Source organism: Pseudorasbora parva, chromosome 2 (assembly GCF_024679245.1).
Source record: "Pseudorasbora parva isolate DD20220531a chromosome 2, ASM2467924v1, whole genome shotgun sequence".
Lineage (NCBI taxonomy): Eukaryota > Metazoa > Chordata > Actinopteri > Cypriniformes > Gobionidae > Pseudorasbora > Pseudorasbora parva.
In genome coordinates this window covers 54,266,754-54,288,191 of record NC_090173.1, presented here as the reverse complement: position 1 = coordinate 54,288,191, position 21,438 = coordinate 54,266,754, and the positions used below count along the sequence as shown (strand labels likewise).

The window sequence follows — 21,438 nt, the reverse complement described above, 5'->3', positions numbered from 1 at the left end:
CTGGTTAAAAACGCACACCATTGGTTGATCCTAGGGATGCACCGTATTGGCATTGGTAACTATAATGGTATGTACCAAACCACAAGCGTTTTTTCTTTATTTTTCTCCATCGTGCCCTGATGGAGTTTGGGTTCCTTGCCACTGTCACCTTTGGCTTGGCTTGCTCAGTAGGGGACACTAAAATTATGATTATGAAGCTATTGAACTAAACAACTAAACATCCATATAAAATTAATTACTAAAATAACTGTATCAACTATAATACTGATCTGCCCACATTGTCGCTCTATGATAAATTAAGCTGATAACATCACTGTTTTCTCCAGAACGATTGTACAGCCAAATCAAATATTGTCCTGTATAACACTGTGAAGCTGCTTTGAAACAATCGTCATTGTAAAAGTGCTATATAAATAAAGTTGACTAGACTCTATAGAATCAGCGAATGCCTGACCTGTAGTTGACTCTGCACATTAAACTAGGAGAAGCTGTTATCTTTTCAACAATGAGTGCGTTTCCAATGCACGTTCTTAAGCCGATTTTGTCTAATAAGCCGATACTGAACATGGTCATATAAATGTGGCAACCTGTTTTCTTTTATCGGAGTAAGGTCATAAACGCTGTAAGCATATACCGGTCGGGACAGGTCGTTTTTTGCCTCTTACCCTGATTTCGCGCGGCATGTAAACGCATTAACCTGCTTTCTGTCGGCTTACTGAAGTGAACATGTGTGATAGGTAACAAAAACGCAAACTTAGAGCAGATTTAAACGCATCCAGACAGAGCGAGCGAGCGTTTTACATGAAATAAGGACATATATCACAAACGCAGACTCTTTTAAGACCCAGAAAATTGTAAAGATGTGTTCTCATCTCATGCAGCAGAAGTAGAAGAGCTTCGGTCTAAACACTTCATCTTTAACTGATGAGGGATAATATGATCCGTAAATCTCCCGCTGACTCCCTTTATTTAACATCACAACTGACTAACATTTGAAAAACTCAGAGTCAGATATACGGACATTATTATTTTTGACGTCACTACAAGGAAAAAACCCGATTTATTAATAAAGTCATGTAAACGCGGTTTACTTGCGTTGTCATTTTACTGGTTTGCATGTAAACGGGGGAAAATTGATTATTTCAATAAGCTGATATTTGTGTGTTACCAGCTTACTGGTGTGCAGGTAAACGCACCCAATGACTCACTTGTGTGGGGTTTCCTGACCACCTCCACAGCTGTCTAGATGGCAGGATGGGTGAAACTCTGGACTTGGTCTGGTCTGTTAGAAGCCGTTGCCTCTTAACCAGATCTTTAGAGGTTTTGGAGTGTGAACTGAGACACTCTTTCCTCTTCGGTGGCTTGCTGCTAGCACTTGGGTTGCTATGCCCTTCTTTGGCAGTGGACACGGCCACAGCTTTGGCCACAAAGGAGTGCCGTGGGGGTCCCACAGGGGGTTCAGGGGTCTGGAGCAACGAATGGTGGGGGGTTAGGCAGCTCTGGAGCAGCAGCGTGGAGCTTTCCTCATCCTCCGAGCTGTAAGACGAGTCATTTTCAGAAGAGCACACACTGGAACTCGAAAGGGAGCCTGAGCTAGAGGAGCTGGAAGAACCTGAGGAAGACGAGGAGACTGAGATGCGTGAGAGAAATTGGCCAGCTGTTCTCAAACCTCCAGAGGCCGAAGCAAGAGCAGCGCGGCCTGCCCTCCTCTTCACCTCTTCCTCTTCCTCATCCATGTCAGAGTAAGAGCTGTGGCAGTCTCTGTGGCAGCCAATGCTCAAGTCTCCATACTCACTCATGGGGATTGATGGTGAGGGCTTCCTCTGGACTGTTGTCCCTTTCAGCAGGAGCTCTGCTCTCGAGCCGCCACCTTTCCTGTTGTCCTTGACCAGCAGAACTGGGTGTGAATAGGCCTCTGCCCTGGGTAAACCACCAACCCCATTGGAGCCAAATCCTGAAGCTCCCAGCAAGAGCAGAGCCTTACTGTTCTTGGTTTTTGGAGATGTTACTCCTTCATGGTCCAATTTGACTAGAAACTCTGCTTTCCTGCCCCGAGGTGGTGCTGGCTCCTCAATCCTCTTCTTCTGACCATAAGAAGTATTCTTGCCCTCTAGCAAAATCCCAGACGTCTGGCTTCCAAAGGAGGAGTAACCATTAGCTATGCTGCTGAAGGAGTCTACCTCAAAAGAGCTACTGCTAAAGAGGCCTTTGGTCGGTGTCATCATGGATACTAAAGATCGGGAGGATGTTTCCGCCACTCTGCCTTTCAAGGCCTTCTTCGAAGAAGAGCCATTGAGCTGGAAAAAGTTAGCAGGCATTCTTTTCCTGGGTGCGGCGATTGAAGGCCATGTCATAGCAGATACTGAGCTCTTGGCTACACTGTCTGAGAGAGACTTCTTTAGCCCTGAACCTTTAGGCCTCCCTGTAAAGAAATAAACACTTACAGTAAACCTTAGGTTTATCAACAGTCACAATTCACAGTCACAGTCTAAATCCACGTTTCCACCGAAATTACATGGAACAATTTGTCCCAGGAACTTTTCTCCCCCAGACCTGTTGTTGTCTGCGTTTCCATCGTGGCCTAAAGTCCCACAAATACCACAAAGTACCAGTCCTTCCAGTGACAAAGGACTGCGCATGATTTTCCAGTTCCTGATGGATTTTGTCCTCCGCATTTAAACTTAATAAAGCCTGAACCTCATAGTCGGTCTATCGGTTGTATTTTTTAAACTTCATTGCTGATTTGAATAGCAAACAACTCTTACTGCACGCACCGCAACTAACTTTTAAAAATGGTGGTTGAAATACAATACTGCGTGAACTCAACCAATCAGCCTGTTCAACGCCCAAGTTCAACGCCCAAAAGCTTCTGAACTTTGAAAAATGTACAACCTCGCAAACAGGGACTTTGACTTAAAGGGTTACTTCAGCGATTAGCATATGGCTTTGTATCAGTAGAAACCCTGGAGTATATTCAAATGATTGTGCTTCCTCCCCTCATATCCCCCTGAGACAAGAGATTTATGCATTTTATTTCTAGAAAAATTCCTTTTCCTTCAATTTGTGCTATCGGAGGAATTGTTGGCCAGAGGCTAAAGACTACAGCCAGCAGAGGGAGCCATTTCCGCATGTTTTCAACTCGCGCGGGGGACGGAGATCACACTCACAGCTCTCAGCTCGCAGCTGCAGCCTCAGGCATTCACGTTTAAACAGTGCGGCCGGCTGAGCAAAGTAAGTCTTTCAACTTCTCAAACTAATTATTATGAAAGTTAAGCTTTCAAAGGCATGAACTGAAAACGTGCCAGACTGAACATGCGCTGTGAATCTTTGGTGCCGTCGCGTTTACCTCAGCTCTCATCACAAGCTCAATATATCTGACTCCCTCAGCGGCTAAATCACATATTGAACACACACGTTCAGTTTTTAATTGTAATGTCTGTTCTCTAACTGAACTGGTTTTATGAAGATGGTCGCGGTGGGAAAGTGATCCAGTGATTCAGTAATCTAGTAGCGGTGGCTTTGGGAATGGCCTCGTAGGGCAGCAAAGCATTCTGGGAATTGTAGTCTTTCATCCCCATGAGACAAAAATACGTTTTCTGTCTTTTCTCAGTCTAGAAAGCACCAAATAAAAAATTATTTCACATTTCTATTACATTAACGACCCAGTTTAAATACAGATTCATCTTCCCAGCGCTGAAGTACTCCTTTAACCCTGGTTCCTGCGGTCATAATACACCATGGACCACCCCAGAGTCCCAGGGTAAAGTTCCTGCGGTGGAAATGTGGCTATAGACAGCATTTTAAGGATATCATAGGCAGATTTTGGAAAGCTGTTTAGATGGGCAGCTCACTAGGGTTTGAGGCAAAGCAATAGAGGGAAATATTTCTATAATAAATGAAGTCATACCTGGTCTCCTTACTGGCTTCTCCTGAGCTTTGAATCGGTCTGTTCTTGCCATCCTGCTTTCTTGCATGGAGATACTTTTGCTAACCTGGCCCGCAGGGACAAGCACAGGACTCGACTCGGCGCCTGAAAGAGCAAAGGAGGTGCAATTTTGCTACAATGTATGTGAAATATATGTGACGTCAAAGAAAAAAGCTCTGTTCCAAATCCTAGTAAGCTAGACAGCAATAACATCACAACATTTATATCCATCAAGAGGTGCATCAGTTTTTGCACTCAACACATTAGGGTTAGAAGAACTGATCCCATCATAGACGATCATAAACATTTGCCTAATTAAATTCAAACAGTGACTTTGTTTTTGGCTGGGCAGTGTATTTACAAAAAGGAGCTGGTTTTAGGCAATTTAAGGAGCCTGCTGGGTTTTTCTCTTCTGAAAGATGTTGCCTGTGTAGACAGTAGACAGTGCTAGCTCACTAGGTGTTAAAACAGAGCTAATGACAGATTAGTGGGACCTACATTGGATTTGATATCCAGGAGGAAGGAAGCGAATATTGGAGAGAGAGATCCACCCTCTATCTCCATCATCAAACTCCACCATAACCCCACCAGGTTTCCCTTCATCACCACCTAGAAGACCAACAGAATTTGTTAATGTAATTGAATCGCTTTACAATAGTTCTTCAAAGGTTATGTTTTATCAGGAAATAAAAGTATTATTTGAAATGGTTCTAAAAACAGGGAAAAGAAAGGTCTGTGTCTCACCCCTTCGCACATATCCCGGGTAAAGACAACGCGAGCGCTCGCTCCAGTAAGCACACACTCTAGTCCCTTCTGTTAGCACAGTCTCAGAGTCAGGGCGTACGTCCAGCACCTAACACACACACACGTTTGTTTCACTATATTAGTGAGGACATTACATAGACTTCCATTGTTTTTATATCAGGTTAATGATACTTTCTATCCCCTAAACCTACCCATCCCAGAAACATGTGCAAAACAATAGATTTAAATAAAAACATGCTTTGGTGCGATTTATAAGCCTTTTTTAACTAGTAAGGACCAGTCAAGTGTCCTCACTAGTGATTTGTTTTCATATTTTACTATATAAGTGAGGAAATTTTAGCCCGCACAAGTATTGCCAAACCAGGAACACACACACACACACACACACACACACACACACACACACACACACACACACACACACACACACACACACACACACACACACACACACACACACACACACACACACACACACACACACACACACACACATTTGTTTTTGTGACGTATGGTGACATTCCATAGGCATAATGGTTTTTATACCGTACAAACCGTATTTTCTATCCCCTTACACTGCCCCTACCCCTAAACCTACCCATCTCACACACACACACACACACACACACACACACACACACACACACACACACACACACACACACACACACACACACACACACACGAACAAACTTCTGTCAGGCAATGCCAGTGAAAGTGGTTTTGGACTCCCAAGATGATAAATGACACACACAGAAGTCAATCAGTGAGGCCCTTATGAAAGCAGCACTTATCTCATGCCAGCACGTTAGGGCTGAAAGCCACGGAAGCGGAGGTGCGGTAAACACTAACTTGCTGAGTAATAATGAGGAGTGTGTGAATGGTGCGACTGTGATTGCAGGTTTTGCAGCGTTTCTCTGTCTAACGGAGCGCCCAGATCCCTCCATTCAGCTCAAACCCCTTTCAGGTTTCTTTAATTTACTGTTGCTATGGTAACAGGCGCTCTCTGACTGATAGGATGTGAAGCTGGATGGTTGTGCGTGTAGATTGGTGTCAAAGGTACATGGAGGATTGGAGTGCTCTGGAAAGTGGAAGTTCAGTGTAATTAGAGGCAGCTGCTGTAGACCGTTTACACAATGAAACAGCTGAATAACACACAAGTGTGTGTGTGTGTGTGTGTGTGTGGTCATGTTTTTGTGACATATGAGGATACAAATGTGTATAATGACATGGGTATGACACAGGTATTACAGGAGAGGGTGAAATATGAGGACATTGGCCATGTCCCCACTTTTCACAATTTTACAGGTTTTTTTAGAAAGTAAAAATGCAGAATGTTTCCTGTGATGGGTAGGTTTAGTGTGTGTGTGTGTGTGTGTGTGTGTGTGTGTGTGTGTGTGTGTGTGTGATGGGTGGGTTTAGGGGTAGGGGCAGTGTAAGGGGATAGAAAATACGGTTTGTACAGTATAAAAACCATTATGCCTATGGAATGTCCCCATATGTCACAAAAACAAACGTGTGTGTGTGTGTGTGTGCCTGTGCGTGTGTGCGTGAAGGAAGGTGTAGAAAAGGACATAGAAATATGAACAATTTAGAAGGAAGCAGTAACAATAGGAAATGTTTGAGCAGAAACTGATTAACGAACAAACGCTTTCAGTTCCAAAATCTACGGACCGCGTTGTGATGTAAATGCCAAATGTTAGCAATTAGTCTAATTTTCTAACATTATACTTTATTGTATCTTACAGTGTATATGTTATGATTAGGCATAACATTATGACCACCTTCCTAACATTGTGTTGGTCCCCCTTTTGCAGCCAAAACAGCCCTGACCCGTCGAGATATGGACTCCACTAGACCCCTGAAGTTGTGCTGTTGCATCTGGCATCATGACCTGAGCAGCAGATCCTTTAAGTCCTGTGAGGTGGGGCCTCCATGGAATCGGACTTGTTTGTTCAGCACATCCCACAGATGCTCGATTGGATTGAGATCTGGGGAATTTGGAGGCCAAGTCATCACCTCAAACTCATTGTTGTGCTCCTCAAACCATTCCAGAAGCATTTGTGCTTTGTGGCAGGAGCATTATCTGCTGAAAGAGCCACAGCCACCAGGGAATACCAAAAGAGCCACAATACCGTTTCCTGAACGCGTGCACATGGTCTGCAACAATGCTTAGGTAGGGGGTGCGTGTCAAAGTAACATCCACATGGACGGAGGACCAAGGTTTCCCAGCAGAACATTGCCCAAAGCATCACACTGCCTCCACCGGCTCGCCTTCTTCCCATAGTGCATCCTGGGGCCATGTGTTCCCCAGGTAAGTGATGTACACACACACGGCCATCCACGAGATGATAAAGACAACATGACTCCTCGGACCAGGCCACCTTCTTCGATTGCTCCGTGGTCCAGTTCTGATGCTCACATGCCACTGTTGGTGCTTTCGGTGGTGGACAGGGGTCAGCATGGGCACCCAGCCTTCGCTCCCCACGTGCATCAATGAGCCTTGGCCTGTCGCTGGTTCACCGGGAACACCCCACAAGAGCTGCAGTTTTGGAGATGCTCTGACCGTCAATATTTGGTCCTTGTCAAACTCACTCAAATATTCAGGGCTATTCACCTCAAAATGTTGTCATAATGGTCATAATGTTATGCCTGGTCGGTGTATATATATATATATATATATATATATATATATATATATATATATATATATATATATATATATATATATATATATATATATATATATATATATATATATATATATATATGATTGATTGTTGAAGGACATTAAGCATAAATGCAATAAGTACCAATGCTATATTGTGTATTTTAGCACAACAGGTACACTGTATTGACTATTCAGGTTTCAGGAAAGTAACTTTTATCATTGTATATTTATGGGCAACACTGCTCTCAAATCATCGCCATTGGTGACAAAAAAAAAAAAAACTATGGGTCAAACACTAGTTTATCTAGTAAATTTAGGTTGCTTTCACACCTGCCTCATTTAGTTTGGTTGAATCGTACTAGAGTTCGTTTCCCTCTTTGGTGCGGTTCGTTTGGTCAGGTCTGAAAGCAGCAATCGCACTCGGGTGCGCACCAAAATTGAACCAAACAAGCGTACTGAGACCTCCTTGGGTTGCTTTCACACCTGCCTCATTTCGTTCGGTTGAATCGTACTAGAGTTCGTTTCCCTCTTTGGTGCGGTTCGTTTGGTCAGGTCTGAAAGCGGAAAAAAGAAAGCGGTCAGGTCTCGGGTGCGCACCAAAAGCGGACCAAACAAGCGTACCGAGGCGTCCTTGAAGAGGTGGTCTCGGTACGATTTCAAACGAACTCTGGAGCGGTTTGTTTGTGGTGAGAACGTGATCCGACCTCGAACAGAACCAACTGCAAAAGTACTGACCATTCTTGGACTGAACCAGCTGCCGTAGTCGGCTGCGCTGACATTGTGTGCATGACATTATTACCTGATAGATCGTTTGGCAATATTTTCGGGAAGATGAGCATGTCAGTTAACAATAATTAATGCACACCTCCGCTTGAAGTGACGAGCGAAGCGCTCGCCGTCTGCAGTGCATTAGAACGTTGTTTTCTCGTCGCATCCGCGCTTCATTATAAAGGTATTTGCATACTGTGGTAAATACACACAGTGTAGTAGATTATGGCCAGGGACAAAACCAGCCCGCACAGTCGTCTCTCCATAACGTTATTATAGTTTGCTGGCTTTGCCTCTTCTGCTGGAATTTTCCCACACGTAAATTCTGACCAATCGAAAAGCAGTTTAGGAAATACGCCATGGCCAATGAGTGATGTGGATGTTGTCACGTGCCTGCGTTTTGGTTCGTTTCAACTGGTTCGGACCAAAGCAATCAGTGTGGTGTGAAAAGGAACCAAAAAAGCTGAAAAATGCAACAATGTATAATTGTTTGCCCTTGGTTCGGACCAAATGAACCGAACTAGAGATATGAAAGCACCCTAAGATGTGGTCTAAGGCAATGTTTTGTGTCAGTGCCACTGATCCTTGTGCAGGATGTTATTAGAAATGTGAAAAACAAGCGAGTCAACACCACTGATCTCTACCAACACAAACACACAAACCAGAAGGAAACTTGCAAACAAGCAAAACTGAACAGATGCCAGGAATGCACTGCGGTTTGCACTATATAATTACAGTCCAAAGGCTTAGATTAGCTACAGTTTTGCTATAACCTGTGAAACTAACGTTGAGGGAGGACTTGCATTCAGAAACAGCTAAACGGAGCAAAGCTGAATTAATGGGACAGAACATAGTTTTGGATGTTTTTAACATGTCTTATCACCAGTCAGCCATAAAATGGGCTATGAGTGTTTTCAGTCAGGTTTCCCGCATCTGGTCAGGCAAAGTCACATGGATTTGGGGTGAGAAATTGATAACTGAATTTTCCGTTTTTTGAGCAAATATAACTTTTAAAGTGTTAAATTGCACATCTCATGGTGCAAAATGTTGAGGATAGTGTGAAATGCAATTTAACTATCAGTTTTCTGCATGTGCACATTCACCAACAATTATAAAATAGGGCATTTGAAATGCACAAACACATCCTGGGAGTATAGCCACTCTGGTGGCTGTTGAGGGAAATGTCAATTTGCCCTGCTGGCAATATTAAAGAGGTTTGCTGTGGGGTTTTATACGTTGTGTTAAAAAGATTTGAAGGTGTTGGAAAGGCCCAGTGCTCACTGAATAAAGATAAAGTGCTGTGTGCAGGCGTCTAGAGGAGGTGGATGGGATTGTGTTTTGGCTGCTAAATAGTGACAGATGCTTAAACAGGATGTACTTTCCGTTAACAGGGTAAAACAACAAGTGGTCAGTAAAAGGAGTCTTAAAGTCTCTGCAAACATTCAATTAATTTCATGTTAATGTTATACGAGGTTTGCAATAGTTGTTACTACATTTGATTTGTGTGATTGTCTAGAAATAAACATACAAATAAAGATAATAATTAAAAACGCTACACCAGAACGAGTCAATTTAAGGGGGGGGGGGGGGGGGGGGGGTGAAATGCTGTTTCACGCATACTGAGCTTTTTACACTGTTAAAGACTTGGATTCCCATCCTAAACATAGACAAAGTTTCAAAAACTAATGTTGGACGTTTGATGGAGTATGTCTGTTAAAAATACTCCTTCCGGTTCCTCACAAGTTTCGGAGAGTTTTTTTCAAATATGGCTCGACTTGACGTCGATAGAGCGGAAGGTCCTTGTATGGGCCGTACGGGTTCTTCTCCCGGTAGGGTGCGCGCGCACGTGACTAGAGCGAGAGGAAATGCACGCCCATAAACACTCGCTCAGCTGCAGGTCCGTGAACACTTCTGTCGCGCCGCGCTGCGCTTTATTCCTATGGGTGGCATTAAGCGACTTCAACGCTTCAGCACAGCACTCCGGGAAGGCAGCGATGCATTTGAACCGATTTGAACGCAGAAATGACGGGAAGCTTCACAACATCAGGCTTCAGTCGCGTCGCAAAAGTGGATCTCCACGGTCACTGCTGTCACAGGACTTCACCAAATCATACCAAAGAAGTGTGTTTTTGACGGAGCGGTCCCAGCGATAAAGGTTCGGTCCTGCTTTGGAAGCAGCCGGTGAGTAAAACTGCTTCAAATGTCTATGCTGTTGGCTATCGTCGCGTGAGTAAACATCAGTAAACGACACGATCGTGTATAACGTTAGTTAATTTATCAATGGAGCATGCGATCTATGGTGTGTGTTTAAATACATTTGTTTAGCTGACCCCTATAGGTGTCAGTTTGATTATTGTAAAACCACCCAAACATAAACCTAACGTTCTCACAAAGCGTGCTTCGTCATTCAAATGCGCTAACGGTTTCTCCACTGTTGTTCTGTGTATAACGTTACACTAGCCTGACGTGCAAAACCGTTTTGCTTGCTACTGCTAAGGATTAGTCGCATACAATAGTCCATAAACCGAATCATGTCCTCATAAACTGCGAGTAAACACACAAATGTTGACAGGCCACTAAATACAGTACATACCACAGAGACGGACGTCCTGCTGTTGTTGCTTCTCCAGTTCAGTTTATTTCAGCCTCTGAATCTGATTCTGGATCATATCTGTATTAGTTGAATCTGATTGATAGCCATGGTTTATTTAGGGTAGCGTTTTCTTCTCCATGCTTGAGGACGTCACCGCTTTGCGCATTCGTCATTCTTTAGCTCCGCCCACACGATACGCCTCCAGGCGCTCGTTTTTTTTCGGAAAGACTCGGTACAGCCCATATTTCTTTTATAATATAATAAAACTAAAGACTTTTCGGAGATATGAAGGATGCAATACTACTCTATAGGTACTCGAGATTGACATGAGATTGACTGAAACTGAGTGTTTCACCCCCCCTTTAAGTTTAGTCTAATATATTTAGGACAACTTCACATTTCAAGTTGACTAAACTTAAAGTTTTAAGGCAGCATGAACACTTACTTTTCAAGTTGAAACTTTTTTTTTTTTTACAGTGTTGTGAATGTACACTGTAAAAAAAGCTATAAAGTTATAACATATTTTAACATTTCTTTAAATATAATCAATATATTCTCAATATAAGTTAATAAATTTTCCACTTTTTTGTTAAGATTCAACAAATTTTAAGTTGTTTTATGCAATTTAAGTTGAAATGACAAGTTGATTGAAATTAAAATGTAATTTTTGCAGCATTTATTTTATTTTTTACAGTGTAGTTTAAATAAAATTAGTAGGGGCCTTGGTTAGTATATATATATGTGTATATATATATAAAATAAGCAGCAAGATTGAGACTAAGGAATGCAGTCAGCAACAATACTTGTAAAAGTTAAGAACAAATGGTTTATTTAGTTTATTTTAGTCTGTTTTATTGCAATGTATTTCATATCAATTGTTTGTTTCATATCAACAACACATTATTTCATGTCATTATTTGATGAGCTACTTTATCTAATTTAATTTGCTATGAAATCTAATAATTCATACATCAAAAACATGGCATCTGTCCTTATAAAGCTATTAAAAAGAAAAAGTAACAGGTCACCAAAGTGTTCTGTATTATTTGTGGAAAGCGTGAAGAGCTCGTGTCTCGTTAATGTGTGCGCATGTACGTGAGAAGGTGCGGACGGCTGGAGGATGATGTGGTGTGAAGAGAACCGAAGCAAAAGGTGCGCTGGAAACGGGACTTTAGGAAATTGTGTTGTGTTTAGGGATCTCGGGAAAGAGGATATTGTTCTGCGCTGCTCTTTAATGGAAGAGGGGATTTTGGAGGATGTGGTGATGTGTGTGGGTCCTGAGAGGCCAAAGCTCAGAGCGTAGGCAGGTTTGTTTGCTGTAAGTGGGAAACTCACGGCTTCCTGCAAGAGCTGCTCCAGGGAGTAGATCCTGGGTCGGTTTCCTCTCTCCCTGTCGATAACAATACTGTAGCTGGAGAGAGAGAGAAGAAAGTACAAAGGAGTTATTTTCAGTGCTGTGTGTAATGCTTGGCCGTCCGTGTCAAACTCCTACGGAAAGCTCACTTTTTTTATTGGCTGTGACTGATTCTCTTCAGCAACACTTCTGCTGCTGAACAGAGGGCTTAGAGGAAGTGATGTCGCAGGCTGACTTGTGCAACCATCTAAGGACTGTGGGAAACTAGCGGGTGATGATCGCTGTTCGTTTAACTGTGGTAGCGAGCATAATACTATCAACATCAACAGGAGTTTAAAATAGGTGCAATACATAGAATTTGCACATGTTATTCACAAAGACACTTTCTACACACCCCTCGCATGTTCCCTGGTTAAGTATTTTAGTTTATTACACTGCTGTTGAACACTTGTTTCAAATGGTTAAAGCGGGGGTCTAATGCTATTTCATGTATTCGTTGACGAGTTACGTCCGACGAGACGACTCCGATCTTTCACATATTCATACTCTTGTGTAATTGACGCACCATCCTCAATAAACCCGTCTCTTGCGTGATACCCAGAAATGTTGAATATTCAGATCTAATATGATTTATGAACTCTAAGGTTGTCATAATAATAATAATCATAGACTGTGTGTTAATAGGCCAGAGGAGAACTGAGTCTGGTTTCTCCCAAGGTTTATTTTCCTCCATCGTGCCCTGATGGAGTTTGGGTTCCTTTGGTCGCCTTTGGCTTGGCTTGCTCAGTTGGGGACGCTAAAATTACCATCTAAGTTATTTAACTAAATATACAAATAAAATTAATTAATTAGCTCTTATTTAATTCTATAAACTATAATACTGATCTGCCAACATTGTTGCCATATGATAAATTAAAATAAGCTGATAACATCACTGTTTTCTCCAGAACGACTGTACAGCCAAAACACATTTTGTTGCAATATTGTCCTGTTTAACACTGTGAAGCTGCTTTGACACAATCGGCATTGTAAAAGCGCTATATAAATAAAGTTGATTGATTGATTGATATTCTGACTTATTTACACGATTAAAGAGTTGGAGTTTCATGCTAAACATGGCCAAAGTATGATAAAAACTGTAAATATGCTGTGAGGATGTTTGTGAGTTATACACTTACACATCGGGCGACTCCAAAGGTTGCACGCGGGCAGCATACAGTAGTTCATCTTCTTTGGAGATCAGAACCTTGAGTCCATCGGTCAGAAGCTCTTTGGTCAGAACACAGTTCGGAGGAGCTGCAAGATGAAAAGCATCATCTCAAAATATAGTTTTGCATAACAAACGACATTCACGTCATAGTGAACAACACCCGTTAAACTACTGTAGTGCACAGTCTTAACCCCTAGAAGCTGACTGGCGCGACCAACTCGCTTTTTTTCCTAGTGCGAGAGACTCAAAATTCTCAGGCGATTTTGTTCATACAAGTGTTATACATTATTCGAATCTGTTGAGTTTCAACTTTTATTTGTGTACACTCACAATAAAAACAAAATGTTGTGCTTTTTGCAAAATAAAGAAAACAAACATGATGCGCGATCTGCCGCAATGAAGTCCATTCGGATACTCTTCAGAAAATTAACTGTAACTTAGTGAATACTTGTCACACAAACATGAGACATAAAGTAGAGGCCAAACGTTTGACACATTACTATTTGTAATGTTTTTGAAAGAAGTTTCTTCTGCTCATCAAGCCTGCATTTATTTGATCAAAAATAAAGATTTTTTCTTTAATATTGTGATATATTATTACAATTTAAAATATTTCGTTTTCAATTTATTATACTTTAAATGATCCTTTATTTCTGTGATCAAAGCTGATTTGTCAGGATGGTTCCTCCAGTCTTCAGTGATCATGATCCTTCAGAAATCATTCAGATATGAGGATTCATTATGAGTGCTGGAAACAGTTCTGCTGTCTAATATATTTGATGAATAAAAGGTTCAAAAGAACTTCATTTATTCAAACAAAAACATATTTTCAAATAATATAAATCTCCTTTACTATCAATTTTTATCAATTTAACACACCCTTGCTGAATAAAATTGTTGATTTATTTCAAAAAAAGAAAGAAAAAAGAAAAATGACTGACCCCAAATTACTGACCAGTAGTGGTCAGTATATATTTTTACATTTTATATTTTTAAAACATTTGCTTCTTTCTTTTTTTCTCACTTTTTATCCATCAAAGTATTATAAAAAAGTATCACAGGTTATGAAAAAATATTAAGCAGCAGAACTGTCTCCAGCACTCATAATAAATCCTCATCTGAGAATGATTTCTGAAGGATCATGATCACTGAAGACTGGAGGAATGATCCTGAACATTCAGCTTTGATCACAGAAATAAATGATCATTTAAAGTATAATCAATTGAAAACCAATTATTTTAAATTGTAATAATATATCATAATATTACATTTTTTCTGTATTTTTGATCAAATAAATGCAGGCTTGATGAGCAGAAGAAACTTCTTTCAAAAACATTACAAATAGTAATGTGTCAAACGTTTGGCCTGTACTGTATGCCTAAAGAAATGTTGATATGTCAGGTTTTAAATAATGTACATCAAATAAAAAATAAATATTCTCTGTTTATGTAATCTGTTTGAAAAGAGAAAGATTCTCTGCTAGAACGGCTTCTATTCAAAGGCTAATTCTTACGTGATCCATGCAAGTATAGAGACAGAGCGACACGCGTCATAATCTGAAAGCCACCGGGGGGGGAAACAAATCAACCGTCTCCATTGACTTTCTATTACGGGAAGCGGCCCTACTTGTCATTTCTGACTTATTACAAAAAATGTAACAATGTCTAAAAACTGATATGTGACAAGGTGTACAGAAAACAAGCTAAAGAACCCAGAACCAAAAACCCATAAGTTTTTATAAGCTGTTGACCCCAAAAACGAATGTTTAAGGACACAAAAGTGAATGCGCGTCATGCTATATTACACTAAGAACTACGCCCACTGGAGGGGAAACTAATCAGCGTCAGGAAATATATAATATATAAAACTGACGTTTGGATATTTTACCAAATGTTTACTGCACACGTAGACATACTGAGCCACACTGAGTGTCAGGATCCCAAAACTGACCCATTCTTCCTGCTGAAGCTTCACATTTTATTGCCTTTATCCACTTTTGTCTCCTTAAACGCTCGTTTTTTGGGGGTCGACAGCTTATAAAAACATAGTTATGTGTTTTTAAGCGTGTTTGCTGCACACCTTGTCACATATCAGCTTTGAGACATTGTTCTGTTTCTTGTTATAAGTAAGAAAAGACGAGGCGACCATTTCACGCAATACAAAGTCAATGGAGAGCGTTGGATTGTTTTCCCCCCCGGTATGGGCCTGACTAAATACGCTCTGTCTCTATCCCTGCCCGCATCAACACGAAGAAAGCATCAAGTTTAGTGAGATTCATGTACGTTATATTGTTTTGAGACGCGGTGAGGAATAATCCTGGACCCGTAGGGGTTAAAGTTGGCCACAAGTATCTATCTTTTAATGGAAGATTTGTTAAACAGCGGTTCACCTGGAGCAAATCTGCCATTTGATGACACCTTCCTCTCCTCCTCATCCTCCTCAGAGAAGCTACTGTCCTCACCCAGGTGGAAGCCCTCATCTGCTGCAAAACTCTCCATCAGACGGCTGACCGCTCGGCCTTTAGACTGAACCACAGCAAACAGCAAAGGCAATGAATCGCTTGAAGGAAATGGACTCTTTCCTACATTCTCCACGTTTAGCAGAAAATGTTCTCACATGTCAGAGCGTGTGAACATCACCTTTACATGAAGTTACTTCTTGCTCAGCAAGAGAAGACAAGTGCTAAAATGTACCAAAATCTGTGAATGCTTGTGTACCTCTCGAAGCCTGGTTCTCCGAGTACTGCCGTTATCATCGCTGTCTGCAGACTGGGCCTCGGTCGACAAGTAACTTCTCCTCTACAAGAAGGAAAAGTCAAAAGTTTGAAAACACCTGCTTGTGGATATTTACAATTTTCAACAGAACAATTGTCAAATTCAAACGGTTATGAATCAGCGTATTGATTCATGATTCGGATCATGAATCAATCCGCTGATTCATAACTGTTGGACTCCTTATTTGAGGAGTGAAAAACGCAGAAGAGAAGACAATGCCGAATAAAGTCGTAGTTTTTGTTATTTTTGGACCAAAATGTATTTTGGATGCTTCAAGAGACTCTAATTAAACCACTGATGTCTCATATGGACTACTGCGATTATGTTTTTATTCCCTTTCTGGACATGGACAGCATAGTGTGCATACACTTGCAGACGCTCTCAGACTAAATATAAAATATCTTAAACTGTGTGTGTAGATGAACGGAGGTCTTACGGGTGTGGAACAACATTAGATCGAGTTAGATCGAGATTACCGTGGCTCTCAGCATGGAGCTCTTCCTTGTGGCTCTCTTCAGCCTCTCGCTGCTGCTGGGAAAGGACAGAAGGCTGCTGCTCTTTCTGTAATGAGCCGGCCTGCCTGCGATCCCAGGCCAGCGTTTGTCCTGCAGTCGGGGCCTCCCTGGTCTCCTTCTGACACCTAGAGGTTTGGGGACAGGGACTGGGACGGCTCTACACGGGGCCCGTCGTTTCACCTTCACGTCTCCTTCTGTCACAGCGCGAAACTGAGATCCTGAACGGTTGCCACGAAATAGAAAGGGTTAGAATATGAAACGCAGCTGAGGTGTGTCTATCACTGGGCTTTTTGGTGGCCTTTACCATAAAGTTCTTGTCGTTCCCGCTTAATCTTTGCCTTCTGATTGGCTTCCAGTTTGACAACAGAGAAAGGGGAGGGGCCAGTAACCGCCGGCAGATCCCTCAACGCCGGAGCTTTGATCTCTTGGCCCTCCTCGCTGCCATAACTGCCTTCCTCTTCATCTTCCTCTGTATCATGAAAAAGGCATTTCAGTATGGCTGTACACATCTGACTTTAATATATATAAATATCCAAACATAATAAATTGGAATCACTTTAAAGACGTGGTTGCAGTACAACTACATCTTGAACTAATTTGGAAATCTTCCTGTGCAAACATTTGTACACCATATGAAATAAAAAGAGTTGCTGTCAGGGGGTTTCTGAGGCGCTTAAGTAGCAAGTAAACTAGACATCCATGGGAACAACTTTACATTGTGCTTGATTTCCATCAGTGAAGTAATTGGTATTTTGAGCGTTTACGTACAGAAGTCTGCAGACATTTGCATTCATTAAAACGGTTTGCGAATCTAGCTGCCAGTCTATTATTGTGGTATTCAATATTTCATAAAACCACCCCAAAATTACACATTAAGATGTATTCATTAAGATGTATCACACTTGTAGTTGGTTCGCTTGGTTTATTTGGTCCGGACCCAAAAAAACTAAACAAGAAAAAATTAAATAATAAATGTAGTCTTGGTCTGCTTAGGGTTCACATTGGCATTTTAACACCAAACCTAATATACTGCACCTAAAGGCATAGGTATATGTTCATAACCTAATTGGTCACTTTTATTACCTTTATTTTGTGATGGAACTTAGCGAACATCAAACACAATGCTGTGTGCTGGGCTAAATACACTATATTGCCAGAAGTATTGGATTGAGTTTAGGTGTTCAATCACTCCCATGGCCACAGGTGTATAAATCAAGTGTGATAGGTTGCCAGTTCATTTCGTGAAATTACCCCACTAATAAATATTCCACGGTCAACTGTTAGTGGTAGTATAATAAAGTGACCAATCACGCTTCTCTGTCTGGCAATTACATGGACAAGTCTGGGTTTGGTTGTCATCAGGAAAACGGTTCTTGCCTGACTGCATTGTGCCAAGTGTAAAGTTTGGTAGAGGGAGGATTGTGGTGTGGGGTTGTTTTCAGGGGTTGGGCTTGGCGCCTTAGTTCCAGTGAAGGGAACTCTTAATGCTTCAGCATACCAAGACATTTTGGACAATTTCATGCTCCGGGCGCCTCGCGTTTTAACCGGCTGCTGCGCCTCGCGTTTTTTGAAGGAGCGCTCTGAGCGCATGAAGTTGAAAAACAGTCAACTCTGAGCGGAAAAGCGCCCGACGTCATTACGTTTATTTTCTGTTGTCCAATCGAATGAATGGAGAGGTGGTCTTCCGTTGTGGTGACCGTTACATTGATTAAATTGACAGGTCAGCTGATTCTGGGGTTTCCTAGCAACATAAAAAAAAACTGCAGCGCACTGCTCTTTTCTGAATGAAAAAACGCCAACCAAAAAAGGCAGTGCAGTGTGCCTCGCGTTTTCGAACCTGAAAAACGCGTTCGGTGTGATCGGGGCCTAACAGAGCAATCGCACCAGGGTTCATTTTAATCCAACCAAACATGCCAAGTGTGAACACACCCTAAGTAGACAAACAAATTAGACCAGACCAAAAGTATACTAACACAAGTAAATGCTTCCCCATGTACACGCATTACTACCAACTTTTCTCACTGCCACTCACAGCACATGCATTCAATTAAGAAATATTCAAGAGATTAACTGCATTTGTGTGTGAGAAAGAGAGACAGAGACCAAGACAGGTGGTGACACACAGACTGCTCAATAACTGGGAATCATTTGAAAGCTTCACTAAGTTGTTCTTACTTTTCCAAGATAAGACAAACTGGCTGACACTCACCTTGCTCAGAGGACTCGCTCTCTAGGGGGGACGTCTCCCCGTCCTCGTCCACTTCCTGTCCCCTGCCCTGTGGGATCCTGGCCCCTGGCTGCTGCAAACAAGCTGCGGATCCAGGACTCTTCTTCCTTTCCCTTTTACCTGCCACCGGCTCGTGCCTCTTCCAGCACTCCTGTGTCCCGCTGTCCCCACTCGTGGCTGGAAAAGAGAGCAAGATGCGATCATTTACATGCATACACAACTTTATCCTATATCCGACAAATGCAACTTTATACTATATCTTACATTAAGAAAAATTAGCTAGACAAGCAAAAATTATTGTCTTGCTTTGGGAAAAAATTATTCAAAGTTAAGAGAGTTTTTGCTTAAAATAAGCAAAATAATCTGCCAATGGGGTAAGCAAAATAATCTTGTTTGAATTAAGATTATTTTTCTAACCCAATTAGCAGATTATTTTGCTTATTTTAAGCAAAAACTCTCTTAACTTTGAGTTATTTTTCCCCAAAACAAGACAATTACCTTTGCTTGTCTAGTATATGCATCTTTTTAGATGTTTGGACTATAAAACAAGACAAAAATACTAAATAAGGAGAGCATTTTTTGCAGTGTGCCCATCGATTGCATTGCAAGGACAAAATGGAATTTGAAAAAGTCCATAATTGAGTCCAAAAGTTTAGAAATGTGGTTATTCTGACTACTCGAATTCCCGACAGATAATCTACATCTCACTTTAGATCCTGTGGCATGAAGTTGTAGTTTTAAGATGATTTCAAGTTAAATAAAATAACTTTTGAAAACATCTCCAAAACCATTCTCTCTCTCTCTCAAAAAAAAACACCTGAGCCTTCGATCCTATTGAGATGAATGGTAATGAAAAATGTAGATATTTAATAATAATGAAGACAAAAAAAACACACACACACACACACACTACCTCGAAAATCTGACTCATTCGTAGGTTTGTCAGATAAAAGTCAAAAACATTCATAAATCCTGAGCACACCTTTAATTACGCAGCCAATGTAGAATTCAAAATGAGAAAAAGATAAAATACCCATTACAGTTAATCATAACATAATTCTTCACCCAAATGACAAAGAACAATATTCTACAAACAGGATGAGAGTCTAATCAGTAAATCCTAAATGAAGAAAAATATATAACAATACAAATTAGATTGTACAGACTTCTATCTTTGAAATGTTATCTTGATATCCTGGGATGGTGATATTTAGTTCTTTATCGTTACATAATCTTAGTTTTGCACTGCAAAAAATGCTTTTCTTACTTAGTATTTTTGTCTTGTTTCTAGTCCAAAAATCTAAACATTCATAAACAAGAAGTATATTACTAGACAAGCAAAAGTAATTGTCTTGTTTTGGGGAAAAAAAATTAAGCTAAATAATCTTACAGAAACAAACAAACAAAAAAAAGATTATTTTGCTTATATTAAACAAAAACTCTCTTAATTTTAAGATTTTTCCCCCCAAAGCAAGACAATAATTTTAACTTGTCTAGTAATTGCTTCATAATGTAAGAATTTTTAGATATTTTGACTAGAAACAAGACAAAAATACTAAGTAAGAAAAGCATTTTTTGCAGTGTGTCAAAGCCAAATGACACATGGTATGACACATGGCTGAATCCAAACTCGCCCCCCCTACCCCTAAACAGGGCATTATTTGAAGGGACAGCCATTTTGTAGTGGTGTCCAAAACCCCAGTGGACGTTATTGAGTGCACTCGTTTAATCCCACAATGCACCACAATAACGAGTGTGCAGCTCATGTCCAGTACTCAACGCCTGTCCGACTTCACACACTCGTTTTCATTCACTCCTTCAAGTGACCTGTGTTTGTGGACTAACGTTGGGAATAGTGAATGAGGGTTTAGTGGGCGATTTCGGATTCAGCCATGGTCACGGTGGACGATGGGCTTTACCTGTGTCGCTCAGGCTCTCAGACTCATTGGCTCCGCTGTGCTGTGTCGAATCTCTTTTGGAGTTACTGCGGTACAGGCTCTTAGATGACGAGGAAAACTCGGGGTCCCTTGACGCGGCTCCAGATGTATGTCGTCCACCCGAGACCTTCTGCTTGAGATTAGTTATTTGTTGATCGAGGGTGCTATTCTTCCTATAACACTGTGACTTCATCTAAGAGAGAGCAATAGAAGGAGTAGAAGACATATTGAGAGAATTCGACCAACATTAGACTTGTTCTGGGCTACTTATTGATCCTTTTTCAAGCCTCTAAAATACACACTATCCTATGAGAGCAAGAGTAACCAAAAGTTGGCTGAAGGGAGCAAGAGAAGAACGATAAAGACAATCATGTTTAGAAGACTGACCTGTGTGGAGCTGAGACGGCCAAACCCGCGGTTGGACAATTTTTTCTTCTTCTTCTGAGAGTCTCCACCTCCTCTGTGCTCCTCTGCTAGGGGACTTAGGGCCGACCCCACCAATCTGGCAATCAAACAAAACAGTACAGGCTCTTACTGGGTGAGCTCCGGACGATTCGGGCGTTGAGGAGAGTTGAAATCAGGTCAACTTTGTGGTAATGAGGTAAGACACGGTTCGGCGGCAACCAATCGCAATGTAGAAGTGCTCCGCTTGGGAGGATCCTAGAGCGCAGTCCAGTAAACTTTGAGTCTGACCACATC

General features: G+C 41.3%; 1 protein-coding gene across 3 annotated transcripts in view; it reads right to left on the bottom strand.

Annotated features, from left to right (window-relative positions):
• LOC137047040 (BAH and coiled-coil domain-containing protein 1) overlaps positions 1-21,438 on the bottom strand; it is a 161,543-nt gene that overhangs the window by 7,617 nt on the left and 132,488 nt on the right. For 2 of the 3 annotated variants that reach the window (XM_067424577.1, XM_067424585.1), the window contains exons 15-27: positions 21,127-21,241; positions 20,722-20,932; positions 18,785-18,979; positions 16,880-17,044; positions 16,537-16,793; positions 16,004-16,084; positions 15,676-15,811; positions 13,255-13,372; positions 12,058-12,133; positions 4,670-4,778; positions 4,424-4,534; positions 3,908-4,030; positions 1,197-2,422 (exon numbers count right to left, since the gene is read on the bottom strand). In XM_067424577.1, the coding sequence (XP_067280678.1) occupies positions 1,197-2,422; positions 3,908-4,030; positions 4,424-4,534; positions 4,670-4,778; positions 12,058-12,133; positions 13,255-13,372; positions 15,676-15,811; positions 16,004-16,084; positions 16,537-16,793; positions 16,880-17,044; positions 18,785-18,979; positions 20,722-20,932; positions 21,127-21,241 (2,923 nt within the window). The remainder of the gene's footprint in view (positions 1-1,196; positions 2,423-3,907; positions 4,031-4,423; positions 4,535-4,669; positions 4,779-12,057; positions 12,134-13,254; positions 13,373-15,675; positions 15,812-16,003; positions 16,085-16,536; positions 16,794-16,879; positions 17,045-18,784; positions 18,980-20,721; positions 20,933-21,126; positions 21,242-21,438) is intronic. The other variant, XM_067424594.1, reaches the window with a different exon arrangement.